Source organism: Lissotriton vulgaris, chromosome 7 (assembly GCF_964263255.1).
Source record: "Lissotriton vulgaris chromosome 7, aLisVul1.2, whole genome shotgun sequence".
In the NCBI taxonomy this organism is placed as follows: domain Eukaryota; kingdom Metazoa; phylum Chordata; class Amphibia; order Caudata; family Salamandridae; genus Lissotriton; species Lissotriton vulgaris.
The window spans coordinates 1,664,285,375-1,664,313,233 of record NC_141695.1 but is presented as its reverse complement, the minus strand read 5'-3'; the positions used below and the strand labels follow the sequence as shown (position 1 = coordinate 1,664,313,233).

The 27,859-nt window shown below is 45.6% G+C and overlaps 1 protein-coding gene across 1 annotated transcript in view; it reads left to right on the top strand.

Moving 5' to 3' along the window:
• EFCAB8 (EF-hand calcium binding domain 8) overlaps positions 1 to 27,859 on the top strand; it is a 1,673,324-nt gene that overhangs the window by 154,558 nt on the left and 1,490,907 nt on the right. Inside the window, exon 4 of the mRNA XM_086932659.1 lies at positions 15,477 to 15,582. Coding sequence (XP_086788785.1) covers positions 15,477 to 15,582 — 106 coding nt within the window. The remainder of the gene's footprint in view (positions 1 to 15,476; positions 15,583 to 27,859) is intronic.

Genomic DNA, 27,859 nt, shown 5'->3' with positions numbered 1-27,859 from the left:
AAACTTATGCCTTCAGGCGTCACCGCGGGTTCACCCGAAATACAGACCCCCGCAGGGGCGTTCAATATACAAAATAATGCAGGGATACATACCCAGGAGGCTGGGCGTAAGTCAGACAGTGGGGGACAAGGCTCTGCCAGCACGTCTCCTGCAGCGCGATCTCTCTGATTTGAAGAGACGCACGCAGCAGGATCAGCCAAACGAGACAATCTGCCTGGCGGGCCTTCAGAGCAACGCAACCATAATGGCGCCGGCCGCAAAAGGAGCGTGAAAGCGCTCCCGCGGCCTTTGGGAATCTGGAAATGAAAACGTGAGTGCCGCGTGCAATAATGGGCAATTAACAATATTCAGTGAATATTCCCAGGGAGGCGCCGCAGAAGGCGTGTTTCAGCGGGGAAAGGGTTTTACTAACCTAATTCTACAAAAAAACTTGAGATAAGAAAAAAAACACACTTAACTGACTGCGAAGAAAGAGGAGGAACTAACAGTCTGAAGGGATTATATGTGCCTTCATGGACGCTATGGAAGGACTATGATATTGTGGATCTCCCTTGGTTCATGGGAGTTGATGTTTTTACTCAAAGTTTTGTCTTTCGGGCTGCTATGAAATTTTTGATGTAATAAAGTGAAGAAAGACGTAGCATAATCGGATCCTTTGGTCCTGACATAGAATGCAAGGCGCTTCTGTTCTGGTAAAAACAGACAACAGTTGCAAATAGAGCATGTTCCAGGCGTGGACAACTAGTGGGCTGATTCTTTATGCAGAACCAACTCCCAATGTCTCAAATGGGAATAAGATTGGAAGCAGCTACAGCGAGTTTTCAAACTGTGGGGTACTCTGAAACTGTATTTCTTCGTGACCGTAAACAACAAGAAGTGCAAAACGTTTGCCAGCAAGTTTCCTCAGGCCAACTCTTGGGGTAACGCTCTGCACATGCAGTGGACCGGATTGTTTGCCTATGCTTTTCAGGCGTTCCCTCTCATTCAAGGGTTCTGTGCAAAATGAAGAGGGAACCATACCATCTCATTCCCATAGCTCCGGTATGGGTGAGCCAGTTTTGGTACCCAGAACTTTACTGTGTTCAATATCCCCGCACATTCTCTTTCAACGTCTACCAAAGTTGCTTTCCATGGAAAACGGTCACATACTTCCCCCTCAGATAAAATCTCTGAGTTTATCCACCTGGAACCTCTTGACTATAAATTTAGAGATCTAGACATCGCTCCAGATTGCAAGACCATCCTACAGCGTTCCAGAGCTTTTTCCACTAATAAATCATATTCATATGCTGCAAAATGGAAGAGATTTTGCCACTGGTGTGTTGAAAAAGGTATTTATCCTTTTCTCTCTATCCCGGAGCAGGTATTGCCTTACCTTCTTCTTTTAGCAAGATCAAACTTGGTGCATTCAACTATCAAAGTACACCTGACAGCAATTTCCAGGTTTCACCGGAAACGGGGAATTCTCGCTATAGTCTACCAGAATAGTAAAGGAGATCATGAATGGCCTTTTCAGAGTTTTTCCACCCTTGAAGTACCATGCAATTCCATGGCAGCTAAACACAGTCCTCGCTCAACTAATGAAACTGCCCTTTGAGCCGATCCACCTAGCTGAATTAAAATATCTTTTGGAAACGCCACTCTTGTTGGCCCTCAAGTCAGCTAGGAGAATTAGTGAAAATCAAGCCTTCCCTGTCGCTGACCCTTTTCTCCAGTTTAAACAGGATAAAGTAATAATGAGAACAAATCCACACTTTATTTCAAAGGTTCCAACTTCTTTTTTTATATGACCCGGTAGTACTAACAATGTACTTCGGAAGTCCTTCCACCTTTGCTGAAAGGGCGTTACATTAGTTGGAGGTGAAGCGATGCCTCTAATTCTACATCCATAGAACAAAGCCTTTCAAGAAATTGGAACAGCACTTTGTATCTTTTACATCTCCAAGGAAATGCCGGGCTCTTTCAAGGGGTAGTATTGCATGTTGGATTTCTTCTGTGATTTATTTTATGCCATAACAAAGCTGGAAGACCTCTATCCGCAAGGGTGACTGCTTTTTGCCAGATTATCACTTCTAGACATCTGTAGAGCGGCAACATGGTTGAACATGCATACATTTACCAGACACTACTGCCTGGATTCGACATGGAAGACAGATGCTGAAGTGGGAAAAGCAGTCCTGAGGCATCAATTCACGTGAGGTACAGTCTGTTTCTATCTATTATCTTTGTTCTATCTTTGATTATAGACATGAGGAATGTTTCTGATGAGTATATATGTGTGTTTTCGATATAGTTTTATATAAAATCTGTTTAGATAACCGTTTGTTTTTTGGATTCCTGTCCCAGTATATAGATAAATGTTCATTCATAATGCATACAGAGGTGTCTTTGCCTGTTCGCTATGATTAACGGAAGGGTACTGCTAACTACTCTGATTCAAGCATGTGCATCTATGAATGGTTCAATACTGGAGAAAAAACAAGTTACCTGTTCACTGTGGTTCTCCAGTATTTATATCTTTCATAGATTCACATGCGGCTCTCCCTCCTCCCCGTCTAGGCTTGCCACTTCTTACCTCATGCGACTATTAACCCTAACACACTGGTGCGCGAAATCTGAAGTATGGTGGCTCTGCTGGGGAGTTGAGGTATAGGGCTCGTCTCTGATTGATTAAAGTTTAGACTTGCATAAATACGCTGATGGATGTTAAAGTTTACCTTTCTTTTTTATGCTTTCTTATATACTTTTATAGTAGTGCTTTTCTAACTACCACGAGACTCCCACCATGATTCAAGCCTGTGAATCTATGAAAGATATCAATACTGGAGAACCACAGTCTACAGGTAAGTAACTTGTTATATAACCATAGTGGAATGAGACAGTACTAAGTTCCTACTCTGTGAGAAAAATAGAAGAGAGAAAGGAGGGACAAAGAGGCAGGACTGACCACTAGCAAGGATTTTCAAAGGACCCTGACATACACAAATGAAAAGCAATGGCAAAAAATGGAATGGACTTGAAGCACACAGACTGATTACAGCAGGTCTTAAAGAGTCAGCGCATGCGCTGTCTAGCTCGACCTAAAAATGAGCATTACACAAGGATGGTTTTGAAATTAATTAGCCCCCAGGATATATGTAGATTAGGCTATTGTTTTAGGGTCCCTGGTTGCAAGATCTAATAAAAAGCCCAATCAATTAAATCTGATGACGTCCCTAGTATGAAAAAAAGGATAATGTAATTGTGAGAAAGTGCCATCTTTCGTGCACTGTATGCCCCCACTTTTTTCTGAATTGCTGATGTGCTTTGACTGAGTGTGCCCTGGGCTCCTGCCAACCAGGTGCCTAGGGCCTGTGTTCCTTCCCTAAAACTGTGTTGAAACTAAAACCCAATTGGCATCTCTGGCCACCTGCCAGCCCCTGGTAAATGATACCCTAGGTACCCAGGGCATTGTGACCAGAGAAGACCCCTAAGGGCTGCAGCACGTATTGTGCCACCCTTAGGGGCCCTGTACCCTGACACCCACACACTGCCTTTGCAGGCTGAGTGTCTAGGTGCAGAACTAAACAAAGAGTTTACATGGCACACATCCCTGTGTGCCATGCCCACAAGCTCACTGCCCTGGCATCCATCCGTCACCCCTCTAGCTGGCTGCCCTATGCCTTTGGTGTGGGCACAGGTGCATGAGCCCTGTGCCCCTACAGCACCCAGGGCCATTCCTGGGCACTGTAAGTGCAGTGCTGCCATTAGGAGTATGTGGTGCTGGCAGATTGTCATTACAAACTCCATAGCACCATGATGGCTTCACTGAAGACTGAGAAGTTTGATATCAAGCATCTCAGCACATTAAACCCGCACTGATGCCAGTGTGAGATTTAATGTAAAATGCATGACAGAGGGCATCTTAGGGATGCCCCCTGAAACCTAACCAACTCTGTGTCCTGACTGCGTGGCTACCGAGGCTGCCACCACCAGACATGTTTCTGGACCCCTGGGTCGAGAGCCTGCCGCTCTCGAGGGCCTGAAACAAGGCACATTCTTTGACGAGGTGCCAAGCCTCCTCCCCCAGGATGGGCAAGGGAAGCTTCAAAGGCATACTGCCCTTGTGAGTTTCTCCAGGCCACTTGCTGTACTCAGCAACTGGCCCCCACTGGTTCTGACCCCCACTCTGGCGGGAAGAACGGTGGGAAACCATAAGTGAGGAAAGGGGGTGTGCCAGCCTATTGTCAAAAAAGATTCCCTTTTGGGTGCATCCTTATATCATAGAAGCACTTTCTAACCACAACAACTCATTCATATAGGAGCAAAAAGGAAAAATTGATTAAAATAAGACAGTTTATTCAGTTGAGTTTGCTAAAAAAGCTTATCATTTCTTGTCATCAGACACAATTAAAAATAATATTCACAAATTATACACAATAAAATCTCATTACAATATACAAGTGGGAAACAGAACCAAAGGAATAGATGGATCCTATTGGCATGAGATAAGTACAGTAGCAACACTTGCAATCACTGATATCCAACTAATTTTTCAATCAGAGTGGTTGTCGCTAGAACTTAAAGTACTTCAACTCAAAAAAGGGCATAGACGCGTTTCGGTGGGCATAATGTTTAGGAGCCAACACCTTCATCAGGATATATTGGTTGAATCCCATATTAAATTTAAAACATCTCATTCGGAGACAGCTCAGAATCTCAGTTTTTCCGGATTAATTGGATGCGTGTGCCCTGAAGAGGACCTCTTTTCAAGAATAGCAGACCGCTGGCGGTTGTGACTGGGATTACCAAGTAACCCGACGCTACGTGGAGCAAGTTACTTACTATCCTTTTAATTTGAAAAATACGGCCAACCCTCCACTTACTGTTTGTAAGATTAGATGAACATATTACTGACGGATGCAAGAGTGGCCCTTAAAGAATAATCGAACAAAAACCGCGCCAAATTGAAAGATAACCATTTTAGTGGCATCAAACGATTAATCCGGAAAAACTGAGATTCCGAGCTGTCTCCGAATGAGATGTTTTAAATTTAATGTGGGATTCAATCAATATATCTTAGGGATGCTAGTTGGATCACCCAACTTTCCCTTTGCAAGCAGTATTCTGTATGCTTCCTTACAGCACAGTGTGCATTTTTGTGCAATTGTGCCACACATTCTTAACAAATCATTTGGCTTAAGTCATTAGCTTGATGAAATGACGGGAAAATGAGGGACGCAGAGCGCAGGAGTGTAGGATAAAATTAACTTCACGGTGACCCAGTTCTTCCTTTTCCTTATGCTCTCTTCTTGTTTCAACCTCCTCATGCCTCCCCTTTTGCATCTCACACATAGACTCTTAATGAAGGAATTAGCAAAGGTGCGCACCAGCAAGAGGGGGTAATTGTAGCTGTATACTTAGTCAATTATAGTGCTTTGGTTTTAAACAAGTTTGATAAGCAGTTTCTGTCTTGGCACTGAGTTGCAAAGCACCACAAGTTTAAAACAGTGGACTATAAGTAATGGAGTCGATATAGAGACAAATTAATTTTCTCTAGATGTCTAAGCAAACCTTTCTGTTAAGTCATATTTTTACTCTCCCATGTATCCATCTACCTGTTGGTCATTTGCCATCTATGTAGTAATTTGCAGGACCACCAGTTTTTTTTTTCTTTTAGTCAATAATATGTGCCTTTCCTCCATCCAGACAGCTAATTAAATAGTCCCATTAGTTGTCGCCCTTGCCATTTTGATTTTGACCAGCCCACAAGAGTTTTAGCAATATGCTTTCTACAATGTGTTTTTCCCAAGTTCATTTCAGATGTGATTGGGGCGTGGCCAAGCCATCGACCAAGTTGACGTACGACATTGAAGCTTTGCCAAGCTTGATACTCAACATTCGCTGCATTGAACGCCCGCTGCTTAATTATGGGCGCTTCACTCCTGCCGTACTTTGTTCACACTTAATGAAGTCAGTGTTCGCTGGGCCGCGTATCGATGCGACTTCGAACCAGCTCTCTCCCTGGTGGCCCACCCGCTGTGGCCTTCAGAGGCCCTTAGGGCAGTGTTGCGGCATAACTAGTGCCGGCGGCTTCTGCTGGAGAGAGCCTTCCTTACTGCAGGCACCCTGGTTGGGTCCCGCCTGCATTGGGGTGAGTTTGAGCGCTGTGGATGCTAATTTTGGCCTGCTATGAGGAGAGTTCCTGTTATGCAGCCCTCTGCCTCAACTTTCCCAGGCCGCTGTGCTAGACACCCTGCCTGCCTCGAGGGACGCAACGGCTCGCTGAACTCTTTTCGGATCCCTGAGGGTGAGTCCTGTACCTCTGGCTTGCCAGGCGGCAGTCTTCTGTAGAGGTGAGGAGTCGCATTTTTAGGTCTCGCCTAGGCAGCGTACATGAGCTGCTCTAGGAGGGCCTTTAGCCATTGGTCTGTTCTTTTTCAAGCACACTCAGGCTTGTGCTGGCATCCACCTTGCGAGAGTGAGAAGCGGCGTGCATGGTCGTCGAAAACATATGGCTCTCGTGCCGCCACTTCTCGCTCCCACAAGGCGGATGCCAGCACACGTGCATTTGCCTGCTCTTTCATGGCTGCGGGCCACGCCACGCTCCCTCACGCTTGTTCCCTTTGTGTAAAAGCACTCCACACAAAGGGCTCTTTGTTTTCAGTTGCTCTGAGCTCCAATTGCAGTTTAGGTAAACCGGGCTGCAAAATTTGTTGCAGTTGGTCCTGTCTTCAATTAGCACTTCATTTTGCTGGTCTCCGCTCCTCCTCCTTGCTTTTTTTTGTTTCAGGATTTCGAGACAGTGAGGGTGTTTCCCGGTGATTCTTTGAGGTCTTACCTTCCCGTTTTATGAACGCATTCCACTGCCGAGAGCCATCTGGCCTGCGCTTGCGTCACGTTCGTGTTACCTCTACGCCCGTCCCTCAGACCCTCTCTTCCGTTAACCCGGAGTACAGCTGCTTCCAGTCTTGTGCTGCCGCAGACTGCCCCTTGTTGACGGAATCTATCCCAGCTACATATATCGCCTTTCTGACATGACCTGCTGGTCCCCTAGTCTATGTTTCCATTTGTTCAGGGGCTTTAGTTTTGGTTTGCCACTGAGGCTGCCCTGTGCTGTACTGTGGTCCTCGCTGTCTTTCCAGCCGCATTACATTACCTCTGCTGCCCTCTCGTGGCCATCACTGTGAAGGTCGCCTTAATATTATAATGCATAGGAGCGAGAGGCCAGCACTAGAAGGAGCTATAAGCAAGACTGGGTGGTGTGTGTGTCACACCACGTGAGATGTGGTGGATGGAAGGAGCCCGAACTGTAGGTCTTAACGTACATATGTTTTAATTTTGTTTTCTCTTCTTGCCAATGCCTGATAACAGCCCTGCAGAACCTTAGTTGAACGGAGGAGGCCGAGCGCAGTACTGCTAGTGGTCATGTGCGTTTCCTGCAGCATGTACAATATTGCATGTGACTGAAGGAGAAAATGCAGGCTTTCTCTTAAAACAAGCATTTGCAATGCAATAGGTCTCGCATTTACGCGAGTTTGAGTTAGTGACATTTCAAATAACAATGCCTTTTATTTTTGTTGCCTTTTTAAAAACATAGATAAAAGGCATTGTCATTTACAAAGCCTATAGCTTAAACTCGTGTAACTGCGAGACCGATTGCATTGCAAATGCTTGTTATATGTGTGCGGCGGCGGTGATTAGACCGCCGTACCCTGGTTTTACCGCACTGTGATCTCCTGCTCCCTTCACTGCACCTTTTATTTTGCCTAATAACACGGGCCTCACCTTGGTTCCCTTGCGCTGCCACCGCTGGAATCTAAATTATACCAGTCTTTCTCCTCCCGCCCTACCTGCTTGGGACCTCGGAGCTTTTCTATGGCTGTGCCGCATGCGTGGGCTAGGGTGCATGGTGGGGTCCCCCTGAGGCCGGGGCGCTTTTATTTTCTTCTTGCATCCGCTGTTACCTTACCATGCTTGGTGGCACCAGCTGACCTTGTGTAACTCTTCATCTCTCACATCACGTTACGCAGTGCTTCCCATTGTGTTGTTTGCACCATATTTCCTGGCTGGCTCTGGAAACTGCTTTGTCGGCACCTGACTTCATCCACTGCCATCATTTGCTGTTCCTCCTCTCGCCACCTCCATATTTGCTGCCTGTCTATTCCATTTTACATTCTTGGTATTGGCCACTACAGGGCGTGCTGCTCATTGCTGCGGTTTGCGCCAAAGATCTACCTTTATCAAAAGAGGCGCGGATGCTGCAATTGGACGCTGATATCCCAAGTAACAACAACTCGCTTTCGAGCTGGCAAGGACCCCATACCGTCAGCGCTCACCTTCTGAATCTACAGGTGCCTTGGAACATACAATTCAGAAAAGGGGGTGATGATGGACAGAGTATCTGAATTAAACAGAACACTCATACCCAGTCAAAAGATCAGGGCTTGATTCATCACCGTTTTTTAGCTCACTGCACCATCCCAGCTCAGAACCTGGCTATATGCAAATTAGTCTGTCCCTGGCCCAGTGCATCATGGGAAGAGGGCAGACCAAACTACCAAGCCAATTCTTATACTGGGAAGGAAACAAGCTTCCGGGGACCGGTTTCTGGCATTTCAGCCGTCTTCGGCCCGGCTTGCTTGAATCCTGATGGTGCAATGAGCAAGGGACTCACATCTGAGTATACCCTTCCACGCTTATGGTGGACAAAACGATTCAGAAAAGGGGGTGGTGATGGACAGAGTATCTGAATTAAACAGAACACTCATACCCAGTCAACAGATCAGGGCTTGATCCATCACCGTTTTTTAGCTCACTGCACCATCCCATCGTTCATCACCACCCCCTTTTCTGAATCGTTTTTGGCCACTATAGGTGTGGCAGGGTATACTCAGACATGAGTCCCTTTCTCACTGCACCATCAGGATTCAAGCAAGCCGGGCCGAAGACGGCTGAAATGCCAGAAACCGGTCCCCGGTAGCTTGTCTCCTTTCTGGTGAAGAATTGGCTTGGTAGTTTAGTCTGCCCTGTTCCCATGATGCTCTGGGCCAGGGACAGACTGATTTGCATATAGCCAGGTTCTGAGCTGGGATGGTGCAGTGAGATAAATAACGGTGATGGATCAAGCCCTGATCTTTGGACCGGGTAAGAGTGGTCTGCTTAATTCAGACACTCTGTTCATCACCACCCCCTTTTCTGAATCGTTTTTGGCCACTATAGGTGTGGCAGGGTATACTCAGACATGAGGCCCTTTCTCACTGCACCATCAGGATTCAAGCAAGCCGGGCCGAAGACGGCTGAAATGCCAGAAACCGGTCCCCGGTAGCTTGTCTCCTTTCTGGTGAAGAATTGGCTTGGTAGTTTAGTCTGCCCTGTTCCCATGATGCACTGGGCCAGGGACAGACAGATTTGCATATAGCCAGGTTCTGAGCTGGGATGGTGCAGTGAGATAAATAACGGTGATGGATCAAGCCCTGATCTTTGGACTGGGTAAGAGTGGTCTGCTTAATTCAGACACTCTGTTCATCACCACCCCCTTTTCTGAATCGTTTTTGGCCACTATAGGTGTGGCAGGGTATACTCAGACATGAGTCCCTTTCTCACTGCACCATCAGGATTAAAGCAAGCCGGGCCGAAGACGGCTGAAATGCCAGAAACCGGTCCCCGGTAGCTTGTCTCCTTTCTGGTGAAGAATTGGTCTGGTAGTTTAGTCTGCCCTGTTCCCATGATGCACTGGGCCAGGGACAGACTGATTTGCATATAGCCAGGTTCTGAGCTGGGATGGTGCAGTGAGATAAATAACGGTGATGGATCAAGCCCTGATCTTTGGACTGGGTAAGAGTGGTCTGCTTAATTCAGACACTCTGTTCATCACCACCCCCTTTTCTGAATTGGAACATACAATGGCTGCCCCCCCCCCCTGTCAGATGGCATGGCCGCAATTATTTCCAAATTTTGGGCTGCCTTTAAGGCTGTTGACTCCAGCTTTGATACCCTAATTCACTGCTTTGATACCATATCCTAACGTCTTGATCATCATAATGTGAGACTCAATGGTGCGGAGCACAAAATCTCGGAGATCGAGGACGATAGTGCTGAAATAGTGAAGCACCATGAGCGAGTGAAGCATATCCTCAAGACTACTGCAGCTAAACAATACATTACTAATGGATGTCTTTGTGGAACATCTCTCAGCAGAGCTATTCGACAAGAAGTCTTTCACTGAAACCTTTGTGGTCGACAGAGCACATCAAACACTCGGTCACCATCCTGTCCCTGGGGCATCGCCCCATCAGATTATTGCCAGACTCCTACATTTTAGAGAATGTGATACCACACTGTGGATGGCCCGGGGCAGGGATTCGCAGCTATATCAAGGAGCCACACTTTATTTCTATCCTGACTACACTCCAATGGTTCAAGAGGCCCATCACAAATATATTGATGTAAAGCGCACTCTCCAACAGATGGGGCTAAAATATGGGATGCTCTATCCTGCATGCTTCCGGGTGGAATTTGATGGCTGACATCACATCTTTAACGCCCCTGCGGAGGCCAAAGGATTCTGTAGGAAGCACTCCTCTGGCAGCTCCTTACCTGGCGAGGGTCCGGCTGCTGTGACATCTGCTGACTCGAAGCCTGCTCCGTCTGTGGCACACTGATCATAGCCTGCCCTCTACTTTTTGGTGACTTATGTATACGGTCCATTTTCCATTAGTGCCAGGTACATTGTTCCTCCACTGGCTTCTTCGCCTGATTTTGCATTACTTCTATTTCTACTCACATTGTTCACTTGTTCAATGACTTCTACCATTATTCACTTATTGTTTCTCTAGGGCTTTGCTCCTTCGGGCGTTGTCACTCCCCTATGGTATACGCCACCATGTGTGTACTTTTCTTTTCTTTAAGGACTTCTTGGGTTCTCCAGCTTATGTTCTGGCTGGAGTGTGGGGGGAGGGGGAGGTATCATTGTTAGTTTTTTTGCACTATTTCTTGCTGAAGCCTTTCTATTGGCATGGTAGGCTCAAAGTTTACCATTTCAAGTTGCATACATGAGTAATATTGCTCTTAGACATGATGCTCCTAACCACTAGTAGAGACTCTTTGTTTTTTTTAACTATCCTATCTGATATAGAATATTAGGGGTTTGAACATCCCCCTAAGGGTAAATGTGTCCTCGCTTACTTATGCCACCATGAAGTCCAAGTGGCCTTCCTTCAGGAGACACACTCGACTCCCAGATCAGATTGTAGGTACGCATCCTCATGGGGAATGCATTACTATTTTTCTCACTATAATTCCTTCTCACATGGGGTGTGCATCTTGATACATAGCAGTGTCCTCTTCCAGCTGATACGGACTTCTTCAGACCTCGCTGGTCGATACTTGTTTATGCTGGTTAAGGTGGTAGGTTGAACAGTATTATTTGTCAATGTCTATGCACCAAATACCGACTTCCTCGATTTCTTTACTGATTTATCTTCACATATTAGCCAAAACAGACTGACTATATTATACTGGATGGGAACCGAAGTATTACCCAGCAACCTGAGCTCAATTCCACTGGCTCTACAGCTATTTCTAAACCTCATTTTTTACAGGCCCTCACAGATCTTCTTGATACAATTCATTTGAAAGACACATGACGTCATAAATTCAGGGGAGAGTGTCACGCCCATCAGCTCCATAATAGATCAAAGCTATTACACAAGTTTCATGACCTCGCCCAACTCGCGGTCACCTACCTGGGAAAGTATTTTAGAGTGCGCCGGTATGGAAAGGGCGAACGCCCCGGACGTACACTGGCTAGTTTGCTTCGTCCCCCCTACCACACCACATACGAAACTCACTTGTGGCAGAGGGATGGCACTGAAATCACTTATGATGCTACCATTTTGGTAGACTTTACTGACTAGTATAAGGCGCTTTACACCTCTAGCCCTGATGTTGGTGAACATGCACTAACCATCTACTTAACCGAAATCGCCATGGTGTGGCATGAGACTGGGCAACATCAATTCCTTGCCTCTCCCATCACATGCAAGCAATTTTCACAGATCATAGATGATAGTGGATCCACGGCTCCTAGCTTAATGGGTTCACTGGCGACTTTTATAAAGCTTATAAACACTTCTGGTCTCTCATCTATTAGATATGGATGCTGAATCTCTTGAACGTGACTCACTCTCCCCCACGCTGCGGGCAGCCATCATTACAGTTTTGCTCAAGCCCAATAAGCCTCCTATCCACTGCTCCTCTAATCGCCCATTGTCCCTTATAAATGTCAACACCAAAATACTGGCTAAGGTCAGAGCCACTCACCTTTCTCTATTGATGGATCGCATAATTCCCCCAATGCAATCTGGATTTTTACCACACCATTCCACTTCAATTAAGCTTTGCACTTAATTCGCAGTGATCAATCAAAATTTCCCCCACGTGCCATCGGTGGTCGCTCTGTTTGATGCCGGAAAGGCATTAGATTCACTTGCAGTCTAATTCGCCTGCTATACCAAGACCCTTTTGCCTGGTTGCATCTCAATGGTACACTCACAGAGCCGTTTCCCTTAACACGTGGTGCCCAACAGGTTTGCCAACTTTCTCCTCTTTTGTTTATAATTGCCATGGACCCTTAAGTCCATCATTTACAGGAAACACATCTGCATAGGGGCCGTATATTTCCACACAGTACTTTATTAATTTAATTTTATGCAGACGACATAATGTTGTTCATTCAAATGACCTCCACTCTTGAGCAAGGGGTAGCATTTTGTTTTTTTCTCCGGTCTGCATATTAACTAGGGTAAGTCTGAGTCATTCTCACTAACGGATGCCACTGCGCCTAGTGACCTTGAATTCCCCCTGCAATGGTGCTCGGACTACGCCAGGTATTTGGGCATCCATGTCCACACGGAGTATTCAGAGGTAATTTGTATGCAACTGTGGGCCTGCTCAGGCGGGCAGCCATCATTACAGTTTTGCTCAAGCCCAATAAGCCTCCTATCCACTGCTCCTCTAATCGCCCATTGTCCCTTATAAATGTCAACACCAAAATACTGGCTAAGGTCAGAGCCACTCACCTTTCTCTATTGATGGATCGCATTATTCCCCCAATGCAATCTGGATTTTTACCACACCATTCCACTTCAATTAAGCTTTGCACTTAATTCGCAGTGATCAATCAAAATTTCCCCCACATGCCATCGGTGGTCGCACTGTTTGATGCCGGAAAGGCATTAGTTTCACTTGCAGTCTAATTCGCCTGCTATACCAAGACCCTTTTGCCTGGTTGCATCTCTATGGTACACTCACTACGCGTTTCCCTTAACACGTGGTGCCCAACAGGTTTGCCAACTTTCTCCTCTTTTGTTTATAATTGCCATGGACCCTTAAGTCCATCATTTACAGGAAACACATCTGCATAGGGGCCGTATATTTCCACACAGTACTTTATTAATTTAATTTTATGCAGACGACATAATGTTGTTCATTCAAATGACCTCCACTCTTGAGCAAGGGGTAGCATTTTGTTTTTTTCTCCGGTCTGCATATTAACTAGGGTAAGTCTGAGTCATTCCCACTAACGGATGCCACTGCGCCTAGTGACCTTGAATTCCCCCTGCAATGGTGCTCGGACTACGCCAGGTATTTGGGCATCCATGTCCACACGGAGTATTCAGAGGTAATTTGTATGCAACTGTGGGCCTGCTCAGGCGAGACTTGATACTCAGGTGGAGAAATGGATTAGGCTACTTTTAGGTATGGCTGGGTGTGCTGCGATCATTAAAATGGATGTGATGCATTGTTTTCTTTATCTTTTTAAAATATTCCCGGTGCCATCACCAGACATTTTTTAACCTTCTTGCGTGAATTGCTAATTTGGCTTGTATGGGCCGGCTCCAAGTCTCGCATTCGCTGGGAAGTCCTCACACTTCCCTATGAACGCGTTGGGTTGGGCGTCCCGGACCTCCAACTTCATTTTTGCGTGTCCCAGGCCCATTATGCTTACTGGCGGTATGCCTAAAATGCCCAGTTGCCATTCCTCAATCCTGAGAGATTACAGTTGCTGCATATCCCACTTGCCACCATATTACCCCAAGGTCTCCCACGCGACCCCAATACAATACAGACTCTTGCCACTACTAGCTAGGCATGATTTAAACTTATGCTCTATCCTGGTGGGGATGCTCTGTATTCTCTGCATTTGTCACTCATAAGCAACCCTTGGCTCTTATTCACTCTCAGGCCACTGGTACAGCGTACTCTGTGCACACGACTTGGGGGTCGCAGGCGACCTGCTTAAAGATGGTGTGCTCAAGCCCAGTTCCACCATGGCTCAAGAACAAGCACAGCTATGGACAGATTTATATTCCATCGCTTACGCAGCACATTACGGACTGTACTACCCGCCTTCACCCCAAGATTTTTGACCTCATGTTAATGAATATTTTCCCAGACAATGACCATTTAGTCTCCAGGTTATAACATACTTCTTTACAATTAAAGCCTGCCGGGTGGAGATAGGCAGCTGGGTACCCCTATCTCGGATAAGATTTGGTATTACTGCTGTAACACAGACTAAACTAGTTTCAGGCAACCACCGGCATAAGATACTGCATCATAAATATCTCCATAAAGCCTACACTAACCCTGACACATTGGCGACATGTGCTAGATCCCCGGTGCCCGAAATGTCAGGCAGACCATACAGGCATCCTCGACCTGACATGGACTTGTGGGATGATAGTATCCTATCGGAAATTCATTGTTTCCACTTTGTTTCTTATAATTGAACAATCACTTTCTGCTGACCTCTTCATGTCTTTATTGGGGTATGTTAAGCCATTGCCACTGGGATTACGCAGTTTTACTGCTAGTGCTCTCCTTTTAGATGAATGATAAATCTCGCTACATTGGGGATCACACACCCTCCCCATGGTGGGAGCCTGACTGAAGGGCCTATCCTTTTGTGACACTACTTCTGAATTGTATGCTTCTCTACAGCCAGCCACATCCCGCCCAAAGATATGCGAAAGCTACTGTGGAATTGATTCTACTGACGATGAAACAGATGAATCATATGTCCTTTTGCCATATGTTCTATTTTTCACTCCTTTGTATCAATGTACGGCGTCAAATATTCCTTATTGCTTTTCCAAGATATGTTATGTCTTACCACATTTCCTCTTTCATTTGTCTCTTGCTCATTGTAATATCCTTTTATTCCTTTTGGCAACCTGCTGTACCACACATGTAATTTGTTTTTACATCTTTGTTGATTGACTTCACTTTATGTACTAGTTGAAAGAATGTTAAATAAAGATTTAAAAAAACATAAAACACTCCAGATGTGATTGAATGCTCAAACTTTGACCTGGTTTAAAACAGTGTAACTAAAGACGCGTTTTGAAATAAAACTGTGAAGGTTTTGTGTTACAACCTATTACAAAAAAGAACAAACATGTAACATAAATACTATCATCTGTACCATGCAGCTTGACGAGAACAAAAAACGGCACTCTCGGCAGATGTGGGTGATTGACATGGTATGCCTCAGCAATTTGAATCTATTGGCTATAGCCTCCATTGATCAGGACATAGGTGAGTACAATTCATGTGATTGAAATACTCAGCTGATTCTTTTGAAATATCTTTGGACTTATTGGAAATATAAGGAGCATGTTCTCACGATTTATTCTCCTCATTGAGATATATGTCAAGAATAAGTCTTCTAATTAAACTAATTTGGAAGCAAATCAAAACACATAGACCATTACATTTTATGAAAGAAAGTATTTATTTGTGGTCTTTTTTCATATTGATAATCTATTTTTAATATAACCCGTTATAAGCACTTCTAACATTTTGAAGTGAGGTTAATAGCATATACAACTATTACACAATTGAATTTACCAACTTCTGAATTATAGAATGCTATGTCAGCCGTGCCAGGATTGGAACTTGTGACATGCATATCTCAGTATGAATTCACTCACTGAGCAAGCTTTCCAACTATATCAACATAAGGGACATATTATATCGTGGCAGTATGTATACTCTGTCGCAACAGCGACGGAGTATACATACTGCCAAGATAAAATTCCACTTGGTAAGTTTAAAAGCCGCTGGACTTTGGATTTAATCATGGTTGGAGACAACTCAGTCTCCTCCATGATTAAACCCCTCTGATGGCCCTGTGAGCAGGGGTCGTCCGAGGCAGATCTTTAATTCCACCCACCTAATTTTGATGGGTGGAATTAGAGGTCAGTTTCTAGTGCCCATCATACCAGGAAAACCCTGGCGGTAAGAGGCAGTTAAAACTGCTAAATGCTCGCCTAGTCATGGGAGAGCACTCCCATTGCAAGGGGAGCATATTCTTTTTAATTTTCAAAAAGAACACCCAGCTTCAGGATTTTCATTTTAAAAATAAACAAGCATTTACAATGCAACGGTTTCGCCTTTGGAGAAGTTAGAGCTATTGGCATTGTAAATGACAAAATGTGTACTTATGTGTTGGTTTTGAAAACAGATAAATAAATGGCATTGTCATTTACATTGCCAATAGCTTAATATCTCGCAAATGTGAGAACTATTGTACCCTACGGACGAGCTCAGCAGACAGCAATTACTACCACACACACACACACACACACCCAGAGCCACACACACACACCCATAGCCAGCCCCACACACCCAGAGCCAGCCACACACACCCAGTGCCAGCCACACCCAGAGCCACACACACACACCCAGAGCCCCACACACACACAACCAGAGCAGTCACATACACACACCCACTGGAGTAGTCACACACACACACACACTGGAGCAGTCACACACACACTGGAGCAGTCACATACACACACACACACTCTGGAGCAGTCACATACACACACACACACACCCTGGAACAGTCACACACACACACACCCAGGAGCTCTGGCAATGACGGGCAGATCTGTCTTCCAATGGCTAGCCTCCATTTATGGAGCTAGCCAATGGAAGACAGAGGCGGGAGAAAGCTCCATACTTGTTTACAAAAGTTTTCGCCTGCGCGATACTGCTTGCGCAGTAAACGCCAGGCGAAACCTAAAAATGACTAAAGCATGGGAAGTCTCCATATGTCCTGCTAGTAATACTTATTTACACACTAGGACTATTGTTAACCAGACATATTTGAAATAAGAAACAGGATAAGAAGACCACCAAAAGGTCAAATATGATTTACATTCACTCGAATTCTGTACAATGTGAACAACAATTAAATCAAAAATGAAAACGCACTTATGAATTATGCCTCTCTGTGGACCAAACTAAAACAAAAATAAAATACACTATTTTAGTGGTATTCCAAAACATCAACTTGGACAATTCTTCCTTGATGCTTTGTACATCCACACAGTGCTATTTAGGGCACCCAAAATGCATTTGTGAGAACCCATATTTCTGAAAAGAAAACATGATTCTGCTTTACCTTTATCCATGGCCTGAAAGTAACTGAATCAGTAAGTTGTTCCCTACACGCAAAGTCGATTTCTGTGATCATCATACAGATGCTGATTCAATTGCCCAAAGTTTCAATGCAAAGGAAGAGAAAACAAAGAATTTCAGTATGTCCCAATACTTTGGAAAACCTTTTGAAATAACACAATCTGCCTACCTTAATAGAAATTCAGTAACCCTAATAATCTCCCATTTAGCTGATCATCTTCAAGACTTCATTAAATAGGCTCAATGGCACCTATGGGTGGTTATGTGTGTGGTGGACAACATGAATAACCACATCAATCATAAGCCTAAATATGAGCATGGAGACAGGATACTGGGGGCCTTTGGATCGTATAATTGTCTTTTTTGGACGTTCACTGCAAAATCGCCACTTCAACGAATATCTATATCTATACTACTATTATAAAGAGAGAACTTGCACCTTTTGGCAAGGTAAACTCGAAAAGTACACCACCAATCCGAACAACAAAGACATCATTGATAACCGCAGGGCAAGCAGAAGGACATAGGCTATTTAAAAATAAAAAATATACATTGTTTTAAAAATGTTTAAATAAATAAAAGTAGTCCCTTGCAACTAGCGCCGGTCGCGACGTCTGCGTCATGACATCGGGAGCGCGGGGAGGAGCGGCGTGGAAGCAACAGGAAGAGCGGCGCTGGAGAATGCAGGAGGAGCGAGGCTGCCTACAACACAGTAGGACTCCGGAGCAAGCTGGAGCTCAGGCAGCGCGTGATGCAGACAGTCTCGCAGGAAGAATGAAAGGTAAGTTCTCCAGTATTACATCTTTCATAGATTCACATGCTTGTATCTTCCCCGTCGTCATGGTGGGAGTCTCACGGTAACAGAATGACCAAGCAGTATCATAGAGAAGAAAAACTGCATAGAAAATCCCCATAGGGGCTGTATTATTTGGTAACCAGACCATTTCTTTGTTTGGTCCAAAAGCCAGCCAATCAGCATTGCTGCCCTGCCCTCACACTCCCCAGCAGAAGCTTCCTGCCTCAGATTTCCAACCGCCTTCGTGTGAGAAAGGAGTCTCCCTGAGCTCTGCTCAGTTTTTTCTGTTCCTGAGTGAACTTTTGACCCTTTGGAATTCTGTTTCCTGTCTGCTGGATTGAGGTATTGTGTGTACTTATTTTTCCCATGATGGCTGAAAGCTCTAAAAAGAGGCTGTTCAGGCCATGCAGGTCCTGTGGGAAGGCCAGACTTTTCTCTGAGGACCCACATGAGGACTGCCTTTACTGTCTCTACCCAAAACACCTGGTGAAAGACTGTAAGCTCTGTAGAAAATGTTCTGACAAAACTAAAAGAGACAGAGAGGCTAGATTACTGTTATGGCTTCAGAAGAAGAAGGCCACATCAGGCTCAGATTCTGAGGAGGAATCTTCTCATTCCACTCCCAAGAAAAGAAAGGCCTCTGTTTCTGTGGAGAGAGTGGAGTCTAAAAGGAGTAAATCTAAGGAGAAATCAACCTCATCTCTTCCTATTACTCCTCTGGAGAAGCAGTCAAGTCTCAAAGGACCTGGGTCTGCACCTTCTACCAGCTTACTAGCTTCTGCTCCAAAACCTGTGGTGAAGACTTCAGCTCCGTCGACGACGACTTCGTCGACGACTACGGCTTCGTCGACGATAGGATCTAAAGCTACGTCGCCGACTACGACGTCTACGACAACAACATCGACGAGTAAAATTTCACTGTCGACGAAAAGACCGTCGACGACGACGACGACTCCGTCGACGACAGGTTCGATGTCGAAGATGTCGACGGGGGCCCCGTCGACGATGGTCGCGTCGACGAAGGCTCCGTCGACGAAGGTACCGTCGACGAAGGTCCCGTCGACGAAGGTCCCGTCGACGAAGGTCCCGTCGACGAAGGTCCCGTCGACGAAGGTCCCGTCGACGATGGTCCCGTCGACGATGGTCCCGTCGACGATAGTTCCGTCGACGATGGTTCCGTCGACGAAAATCGTGCTATCATCTGCAAAAGGTTCAAATCACCGCAGTCGAAGACCATGATCTCGATCCGGTCTTTTCAGTCGACAAGAGGTTCGGCTACTATCAGTAAATCTGCAGAGTTCACCTCATGGACAAAGATTTCTCCTTTGCCACCATCTTCATTGCTGGAGCAGGACTCAGATGGAGAGGAGTCCTCAGGTGCCGCCTACAGTCCTTCTCAGCTTCAGATAAAGAGCCAAGACACGGACGAGGAGGAAGTTTATTCCTTCAGGGACAGACCACAATCTTCCAGATATGAGTCATTTCAGGAATCTGGTGATTATGATGAGGAGGAGGAGCAGCATGAGGACTCACGGGAGGAGGAACGTCAAGAGACGGTTTCTATACCCCTCACCCTTGTGTCTGATCTTAGGTTGATGTTAAACGACTACTACCGTCGTTTCCCAGAGGCGAATTCCTCGCAACCAGCTACGCAGACGCCTTCCTCGCAGACACCTAAAGCACCTGCTTCACAAGAACAAGGGGTGAGATCACAGCAGGTGGTTACTATAAGGGACGACCTAACGGAATCCGACGAAGATGAACAGCCCGAAGAAGGAGAGCTTGTTCATGATGCTTCGGGGCAGGAATGGGACGAATACATTTTACCATCGGCCGCATCACCTGACCCACTCAAGTCTACCTCCCCTCCTCAAGACATCAGAGGCTTCCATGATATCATGGAAAGGGCGGCCAAGAGATTCAGTCTGGATGTGGAGGTGCAAGAGACGGATTGTTTCTTGTACGATTTCAAGGATGATAACAAATGGGTCACTTCGCTCAATTCCGATTATCCCTCACATCTGGGAGGAGGGCCTCAAGATTCTGAAAACACCAGCGTCTATAGCGGTTTCAGTTCCCCGAATTGAAAATAAATACAGAGCTCCAGAGTCCACGGCAGCCTGCCTCATTGGGCACCCCAGGCCGGAATCAGTCGTGACGCAGGCGGCGCAAAGAAATTCAAAGAACCCGGTGGCTACTTCCCTAGTGCCACCAGACAAGGAAGGAAGGAGAATGGATGGGGCAGGTAAGAGGTTTGCGGTCATGGCAGCCTCTACCATTAAAGCGGCAAATGCTATGGCACTGCTTGGCCGTTACAATAGACAAATGTGGTCCGATATTGCACCCATACTTTCTGCACTTCCGGAAGATAGAAAGGAGGAAGCGGCAGCCATCCTTAAGGAAGGAGCAAAATCTGCTGCCGAATCTATCGACATCGCCATGGATGTCTCGTCTATGGCTTTCAGGCAGATGGCTGGAGCGGTCTCGCTTCGCAGGCAGGGCTGGCTCAAGGCGACTTCTTTTCGTCAGAGGTGCAGGCGAAAATTGTCGATATGCCTTTTGACGGTGAAAATTTATTTGGGAAGCATATCGATGAGGCGTTGCAAGGCATAAAGTCGGACACGGATACAGCTAGAGCGCTGGGATCTCTTCAGCAGGGAAGGTTTCAGTCCTTTCGAAAGAGGGGTGCAAGAGGTCAATTTAATCAAAGACCCTCTTTTAAGTCCAATCGATATCAACCGTATAATCAACAGGGATATCGACAGTATAATACCAGCAACCAGTTCAGGTCCTCCAACTCCTCTTACCAGCAACAGTCCAGAGGTAAACCAAACGCCAGGGGGAAAAATCAACAATCTAATAGACGTCAATGATTTCAGGCCGGCGCTCCCCACACAACAGATCCCGGAAAACGACCACTATCTGTCTCAATATTTCACCAACTGGATGTCCATAACATCAGACAAATGGGTTCTAGATGTCATAAGCAGGGGACACACTCTGGAATTTGTGGAAATACCACCGGATCATCCCCCAGTAATCAGGCTCAACCAACATCGCCAGGAAATGCAGAAAGAAGTACACTCGCTTCTGCAAAAGGGAGCCATAGAGGAAGTGCCGCAACATCTCAGAGGGAGGGGCTTCTATTCGCATTTCTTCCTCATCAAAAAGAAACAAACCCTGAAATGGAGGCAGGTATTGGATTTGAGGGATCTCAATCAATACATAAAGAAGATACCCTTCAGAATGCTATCGTTGCAGGAGATTCTGTTAATGATAAAGGAGAAAGACTACATGGTGTCCTTGGATCTCATGGACGCTTACTTCCATATTCCCATTCACCGGAAGCACAGAAAGTATTTGAGATTTGTTGTGGAGAGTCGCCACTTTCAGTTCAAGGTCCTGCCATTCAGACTAAAATCGGCACCGAGGGTGTTTACCAAATGCATGGCCCCGGTGGCGGCCCACTTAAGACTGCAAGGGCATTACATTTACCCATACCTGGACGACTGGTTAGTGACAGGTCCATCCTTCAAAGACGCAGCAAGATCTCTTCAAGGCTGCATTCGGCTGTTCCAACGCTTGGGTCTGAGGACCAACTTGGAGAAATCCTCGCTGACTCCAGCCCAAGGCATCCAATTCTTGGGGGCATGGATATGCACCAGAGCAGGGAAAGCCTATCCTTCCGAAGATCGAAGGAGAAAGATCATGGGGCTAACGGCATCACTGCAAACAAAAAAGTCCACTTCCGTGAGGCTGTACAAGTCCATGTTGGGGATGATATCATCCTGCATCCCACTGGTGCCAAACTGTCGCCTTCGAATGAGGCCTTTGCAGGAACAACTGGACGAGCAGTGGGTCCAATCCAAAGGAACCTTCGAGGATCGCATTATCATCACAAACCGTATGAAGGTGGCCATGTCATGGTAGAAGGTTCAAAAGAACTTGGACCAAGGCTTGAGCTTTATTCCTCAAGATCACCACTTCGTGATGACAACGGACGCTTCGCTGAAAGGATGGGGAGCGCATCTTCAGGAGCTAGAAATTCAGGGCCTTTGGTCAGATTGGGAAGCTCAGCTTCACATAAATATGTTGGAGCTAAAAGCGGTGTTTCTGGGGCTTCAAGCATTCCTTCCCAGAATACGCCAATCGTCAGTACTGATCCAGACGGACAGCACCACGACCATGTTTTACTTGATAAAACAGGGTGGAACGAGATCCAAACAGCTGTCGACATTGGCGCAAAGAATCTGGAAATGGCTGATATCCAACGGCATCTCAATTCAGGTCCAGCATATACAGGGAGTCCTCAACTCACGGGCAGACGCCCTGAGCCGCACTTCCAAGGTGATGCACGAGTGGGAACTGCACGACACTCAGGTTCGCATCTTGTTTCAAAGGTGGGGCGCCCCCACATTAGACTTGTTCGCAACAAAGAACAACTCAAAGTGTGTCCAATTCGCGTCCAGGTACCATCAACGAGGTTCCAAGGGAAATGCATTCCTCATGGACTGGACAGGAAGATTTGCCTACGCCTTCCCTCCGTTTCCGGTGATACCGCGAATCCTGCGAAAGATGAGATTCGAACCCTGCCATGTCATACTGATAGCACCAGCCTGGCCAAGACAAGCGTGGTTTTCAGACATAATTCAAATGTCGAAGGGCAACAAGATCCAGCTTCCGACATTTCAGAACCTCATATCCATGAAAGAAGGGCAGATTCTGCACCCGGATCTGCAATCGCTAAAATTGTCAGCATGGAACCTCACGAGCGGGAATTTCAAAATATAGACATCCCGCAGGAATGCAGGCATATTCTTTCGCAAGCCAGGGCTACATCAACAAACAAAACGTATGCAGCGAAATGGACCCGTTTTTGCCACTGGTGCAGCAGTCAAAACTTGCATCCGTTTGAGGTACAACCAGAAGGTGTCTTACCTTACCTACTGTCACTTTCTAAGGCAGGTCTCTCACATGCCTCGGTCAAGGTTCACCTGGCAGCAATATCACGCTTCAGGCGGAAGCCAAATGAACCATCTCTCTGGTCTTGCAGGATAATAAAGGAATTTATCAAAGGACTTTTTAGAGTTTTCCCCCCCATCCGGCGCCCACCAGTACCGTGGCACCTCAATACAGTCCTATCGCAGCTTATGAGGCCGCCTTTCGAGCCTATACACAAATCAGACTTACAGTTCCTGTTATGGAAAACAGCCCTTCTTCTCGCATTGACATCAGCAAGGAGGGTTAGCGAAATCCAGGCCTTTTCAGTGGAGGAACCCTTCTTACAATTCCGTCAGGACAGGGTTATATTAAGAACAAATCCTACTTTTATAAAAGTGACGACGTCTTTTCACCTCAATGAGCCTATTATTTTACCTACTTTTTTCAGCAATCCATCATCGGAAGCAGAAAGGGCCTTACACTCTCTAGACATCTCTAGATGCCTAAAGTTCTACATTGAACGGACAAAAGCGTTCCGCAAGTCCAAGCAATTATTCATTGCATTCGAAGGACAGAGGAAAGGCCTTCCTTTGTCAAGACTGAGTATTGCCAGATGGATATCATCAGCTATCCTGAAATGTCACGAAAAAGCGGGAAAGCCGCTAGGTTCTAAGGTGCATGCACATTCCACGAGAAAGATGGCGACTTCGATGGCCTTATTCGCAGGAGTGGCGCTGCCTGACATCTGCAGAGCAGCAACGTGGAAGAGCGTGCACTCATTTACAAGACACTACTGTCTAGACACTGCGTGGAAAGAGGATACGGCAGTGGGACAAGCTGTTCTGAAACGTCTATTTCAGTAAGGTATGACATAATGGCATGATTTATTGTCTATGCAGTACTTTGTTTTATGTGTCAACATGCATTTATCGTATTTCTTATATACTGATGTGCATTGTTATATCATTGCTTTGCGGCAGAGCTTCCTTCTTAGTTCTGTCCTGGAAACGCTACAAATTTGGTGAGCACTGCTTACTACTCTGATACAAGCATGTGAATCTATGAAAGATGTAATACTGGAGAAGGAATTAGTTACTTACCTGTACACTATAGTTCTCCAGTATTATCTTTCATAGATTCACATGCGCCCGCCCGCCTCCCCGTTTCTCAGGCAGAACCTGTTTCTCGGTATTTATCCATGTCTCTCACTCGGGGATGGAAATCTGAGGCAGGAAGCTTCTGCTGGGGAGTGTGAGGGCAGGGCAGCAATGCTCATTGGCTGGCTTTTGGACCAAACAAAGAAATGGTCTGGTTAACAAATAATACAGCCCCTATGGGGATTTTCTATGCAGTTTTTCTTCTCTATGATACTGCTTGGTCATTCTGTTACCGTGAGACTCCCACCATCACGACGGGGAAGATACAAGCATGTGAATCTATGAAAGATAATACTGGAGAACTATAGTGTATAGGTAAGTAACTATTTCCTTCTTCATCACCCCCCCCCCCCCCCCCCCCCCCCTGTGGTATCCTCCTGCTTTGGATGCCATGTGAGAAATCATTAGTAACGAAGGTGCAGGCGAAATCAAAGTTTAACCTTCCTCCAGTAGGTGGCAGTAAGTATCCAATCATGCCGGTAGCAATGTTCCAAATCATAATTCACTGACTCAGTTGATGGTACTGCTTTTCTGAAATGTTTGACGCAAGGCAGTAAAACGGCCAGACAAAACATTCGCAGCACAGATGAACAGCAGGGCACACAGGCGGCACCTCGCACATTTCAAATGTAGGTGACAGTAACTGGAATACATCACAAGTGTGCAAGCGGGGAGGGAGTTGTACACACAGATATGAGAAAGTAATTGGCACACTTCACTTGTGTGCAAACAGGAACGATGGAACAAAACCAGGCAGCATCAGTCTCTGCGTTCATGAACTGTCAAATCTTGGTTGTCAGGTATTTCACATAGGGACATGGTCTGAGCCGCTCTGCTGGTGGGTGAAGGACGACGAGGCTGAAAGATAACACACTCCACTTGGGCAATGTAGGAGCGTTAGGGGGTCGGGCGGGCGGGGGCCAAGGCGGGTGGTTGGCCCTAAAGCCTCATTACCCCCAGGCAACGCTGGGGCGGGCTGCTAGTAGTACTATATTTGTGTTACTTCTGTGACTTGCACAAATAACATAACATTCTGCATGCTCCTTCTTCTCAATTACTTCAACTCATTAAAAAAGAAAGGGTTATTTTGAGCCAGAAGAGGGTATTAGGCAGAGAGTCAAGGTCCAATTGGGATAAAGAAGACAATCCATCATTTAGTTAAGTTAGATGGCCCATCATTTCTCAAAGCACAGATTTTGTGCAATCTCAGGTTTGAGGCAGTGCAACTCATCTGAGCGTTTCCCTTTTGATGTTCTGGGGCAAGGGTGTCTAACAATATTTTGGGGGCATGGGGGCTTATTTATGCCAGATAGTCAGGATAACCTTTGAGGTTCATTGAAGATTAATATATCTTACATGATAATCATGAAAAGTGACATGTGGCTGTCCCTTCTAGACCACATTGCAATCCCATACTCTAGAGCACATGCAATATATAAACCTTACCTATATTTTTGCTGTCTTTTTATTATGTTTCAACAAAAACAAATATTGAAAGGGGGAACTAGACAAAACTTTGAACATATTAAAAAGTTCATAAATCCCTTTCATAAAGCCAGTTCCTAAATTCCTTTCATGAGATATTTTCCAAACACCCTTCACTCTTCCACCAAGGGCATTCCCCTGGCTCACCAGAACTTATTGTGGACATATTAATCATGCCATGTCACCATGTTTTTTCCATACAAGAACCTCTTCTCGAATTTCACACTCATCTGTCTTCCCTCAATCCCCAGGAAGCAGACTGAGTGCCCAACCCCAATAAACAGTGCAACGATTTTGAATGTGCCATGCAAAGTAGACATCTGTCTGCTGGAGACCTCCCCATGCACTTAGTGAAGACCTATTTTGACTCTCTAGCAACAGCTGAGGCTGTCGATCTATTGACATACAGCCAGCTATCCCTTATTGGTTCTTCCTATGTACCATCTGTATGTCTTAACTGATCAAGGTCACCTAATGGCATGCTGATGCCCCATGAAAGGTTTCATTCATGTGACCCTTTTTAATCAATCATTCATGTTACACCTTCCCATGTATCCAAAAAAAAGGGTAAGGTATGGTTTGTAGTGACATAGCGTAGCTCCCTCCGTGGACTCCGCTATAAACCCCACACTCGAAGGGTCAAGTGGTTTATGAGCCGGCACAATGCTGAGAGTGAAATGGATCCTGACATTTTGTCAGGCAGCCCATACGTTGGACTTTTTACTGTGCAGAGAGGACATATTTCTGCACTTTTTGTGTGCCCCAATAATTCAACGCAGGGACAGGTTTTGACAGCTGTAATGTCCTTATTTATTGCACTTTGTAATAGGAAGTTGAAGATTAATGCCCGAGGCAGAGCCAATGAACAGAGATATGATGTTAATTTAAATTTAAAATAACCTCTTGGCGTCCAAAATGAATTGCAGCATGCAGGCTAGTAAATGCCGGAACTTTTTTTTTATATTTTACAGACACTTTTGAATTGTCTGGGTGCGATATAGCTGCTCTATGTGAAAGTTAACCCCACCTCCACCCATAACGCCCTAATAAATGTGGCTCCCCTACATGTTTTTTTCATTTAAAATCTAAATCCCCCATATCTGCGGCACGGAAGTCTAAAAGGAAGGGTAGATTTGCTAAATAAGTGAATGTGGAAGTTCCACTTACCCGGTGCAAGAACAGAACGACATTAAAAGAGGAATTTACAGGCACGAAAAGCACTTATATTTTGTGTTTCCCCACAATAATTGCCACACCTCTGTTTTGTTCTTTAGAAAAAAAAAGTGTCCATACGGGCTCGGTTTTTAAAAGGAGTAAATAGTTACATTTTCCCAGTGTTACTAAATGTCGCAGACATTAACATCAATCTTCTGCTCACTAGTGATTGGCAGAGATGTTGTTAATAACAAAGTAACTGTTGATAAGTTCTACATTGTTTCAACGTGCTTCTGCAATAGCCCTTCAATGCTGCGTTGCGCTGCAGTTAATTTACAACAGGGAGAGTACAAATGTGCAGATGCTCATGGCCTCCAATTACTTGGAGAGCAATGGTGAAATGGTACTCCGTTTGGAAAAGCCTCGTGCGAAAAATCTCAAAGACATCAATCTGCCACTAAACCTCAAAGCGCCAAGAGGCAAACGAATTGGAGAATGTCTCACTAAACAACCATGTACCGTGAATAAAAAATACCCAGAAAAAGAAGACTTTAACTACTATTTTCTGGTGGGTGGCAGTTTAAGGCCTGTAGCTCCTGGGCGTAGCTATGGGCCCACTGAATTACTAGGCATTGCAAAATGTCCACACTCTGTGCACGGAAAGGTAAAGGAGTGTAAAGAGATCACGTCCACCCCTCCGTGACGTATTTTCATTGCTTTTACTTAATCAGAAGTGTGAAAGAAGTGCTTCTCTCTCACTCTCCTCTAACCCCAGGAGTCCTAATCCTCCCTCCCCCCCATACCTCACTGTTCGATGAGGCGTTAATGGGCTTGTCTGCATTTAGAAGACAGT